This window comes from Penaeus vannamei, chromosome 39 (genome assembly GCF_042767895.1).
Source record: "Penaeus vannamei isolate JL-2024 chromosome 39, ASM4276789v1, whole genome shotgun sequence".
NCBI lineage: Eukaryota > Metazoa > Arthropoda > Malacostraca > Decapoda > Penaeidae > Penaeus > Penaeus vannamei.
The window spans coordinates 16646690-16649189 of NC_091587.1; the positions used below are offsets into that span (position 1 = coordinate 16646690).

The 2500-nt window shown below is 43.7% G+C and overlaps 1 protein-coding gene across 1 annotated transcript in view; it reads left to right on the forward strand.

Moving 5' to 3' along the window:
• LOC138860056 (uncharacterized) overlaps positions 1-1445 on the forward strand; it is a 3222-nt gene extending 1777 nt beyond the window's left edge. Inside the window, exon 2 of the mRNA XM_070116861.1 lies at positions 1-1445. This exon is cut by the window's left edge and continues 546 nt beyond it. Within this exon, the coding sequence (XP_069972962.1) occupies positions 1-1445 (1445 nt within the window).
• The last annotated feature ends 1055 nt before the right edge of the window (positions 1446-2500 follow it).

Consider the following 2500-nt stretch of genomic DNA (forward strand, 5'->3'; position numbering starts at 1 on the left):
ATTCTAATATAGTAAATTTTAAAGACATGCCAGTTACTAGAGAAAAGCTCATTGAAGAACAATATAAAGATCCTGAGTTGCAAACATTTTATGATAGGCTTACTGATACAAGTAACATAGACAATTTCAGTACCTGCTATTATCTCCAGTCAGGTGTTCTTATGCGTAAATATAAGCCCTATAATATATCTGCAGACGATACCAGTAAGATAGTACATCAGATTGTCATTCCAAAGCCCCTTCGAACTGATGTATTGAATATTGCACATGACATTAGTGGTCATTTGGGAGTCAACAAATCTTACCATAAGATTTTAGCTCATTTTTATTGGCCGAAAATGAAACGTGATGTTGGTTACTATTGCCAGTCATGCCATATCTGCCAAGTAAAAGGCAAACCCGGAGATGGTATCAAACCATATCCCTTGCAACCTATCCCTGTGTTAACAGAGCCTTTCAGCAAAATAGTTATTGACTGTGTAGGTCCTCTTCCAAAGACTAAACGGGGTAACAAGTTTCTGTTAACCATAATTGATGTAGCCACCCGATATCCTGAAGCTATTCCTCTTAGACGCATCACTACTAAGAATGTTGTGAAGGCATTGATAAATTTTTTTACACAAGTTGGTCTGCCTACTGTAATACAATCAGATCAAGGGTCAAATTTTACGTCCAGACTGTATGAAAAGGTTATGAAGTCCTTGGGTATACAGCAGTGCAGGTCCACCGTATATCATCCTCAGAGTCAAGGGGTAGTTGAAAGGTTTCACTATACTTTAAAGACTATGATTAAAGCCTTTTGTTTAGAGACTGGTTCTGAGTGGGATGAAGGAATAGATTTGCTGTTATTTTCAGTAAGGGACAGTGTTCAAGAGAGCCTTGGTTATTCTCCATTTCAATTAATTTACGGCCATGAAGTGCGTGGACCACTGAAGGTCTTAAAGGAGTGCTGGTTAATTGAAGAGGAGGACATTCCAGTAGCTGCTTATGTGAATAAATTTAAGCATAGATTACGAACAGCTATCTCAATAGCTCATAATCATTTGGGTAAAGCTCAATCTAAAATGAAAGAACATTTTGATAAAGCAAATAATACTGAAGTTAGAACCTTCAATGAGGGTGATTTAGTTCTGGCTTTGCTGCCTCTTCCTAACCAGCCTCTTCAATCTCGCTATACGGGTCCATTTCGTATTCTAAAACGAACGAGTGATATAAATTATGTGATTGAAACACCTAAGAGGCGTAAGAAAAACCGTCATGTACATGTAAACCTCCTGAAAAAGTACCATGAACGGGGTGATATAAAGGATGAGGAGTATGAGGAACTATTCAGTGATGTACCTCGTCTCTGCCCACTGCTGGAACATGATGTGGAGACTAAGAAAGCTCAGCCAGTACGTCAAGCTCCCTATCGCCTCAATGCAGAGAAGAGGGCTTTCCTGTAGACGGAGGTTCAGCGCCTGAAGGAGCAGGGGCTCATTATTCCCAGTCTGAGTCCCTGGGCATCACCTATAGCCCTCGTTCCCAAGAGTGGCGGCACTTACCGTCTGTGTGTAGATTATAGGAAGGTGAATGCGGTAACACTGGCGGACTCGTTCCCCTTCCCGAGGATGGACGACATTATTGATGACCTGGGGAAGGCACGCCACCTGTCGAAGTTGGATCTCCTCCAGGGATATTACCAAGTTCCGTTGACCGAGAGGGCGAGGCCGATTTCTGCGTTTGTCACGCCTGTCGGTCTCTACGAGTTCAAGGTTCTTCCCTTCGGTATGAGGAACGCCCCGGCGACCTTTCAGCGTCTCATGAACTACCTGACTGCGGACTTAGAAGGCGTTCGCTGTTACCTGGACGATCTTGTAATATGGAGCGAGTCTTGGCAGGAACATCTGGTACGTTTACGTGCACTCTTCTCCGCCTTGTCAGCCGCAAACCTCACGGTAAATTTGCAGAAGAGTGAATTCGGACATGCTCATGTCACCTTCTTGGGTCACGTGATCGGTCAGGGTCAGGTCGCACTTGTAGCAGCGAAGGTGGAAGCGGTCCTCCAGTATCCCACGCCCGTCGACAGGAGAGGCTTGATGCGCTTCATGGGAATGGCTGGATATTATAGACGTTTCTGCAAGAACTTTTCCCAGATATCCGCACCTTTAACAGACTTGCTGAGTACTAAACGGACATTCAGGTGGTCAGAGGACGGTCAACAAGCATTTGACAACTTGAAGCACCTCTTGTGTACCGCTCCCGTCTTGCGAGCTCCTGATATCGGCAAACCATTTGTAATTCATGTTGACGCCAGTGATAGTGGTGTGGGAGCGGTCCTCTTGCAGAACAAAAGTGAAGTGCTCCACCCGGTGTGTTATTTTTCTTATAAGTACAAGTCTTATCAAAAGTCTTACGCCACCGTCGAAAAGGAGGCCTTGGGAATAGTATTAGCAATCGAAAAGTTTAGAGTTTATTTAACAAACTCTGTTCATCCAGTCAAAATTTTCACTGATCATAA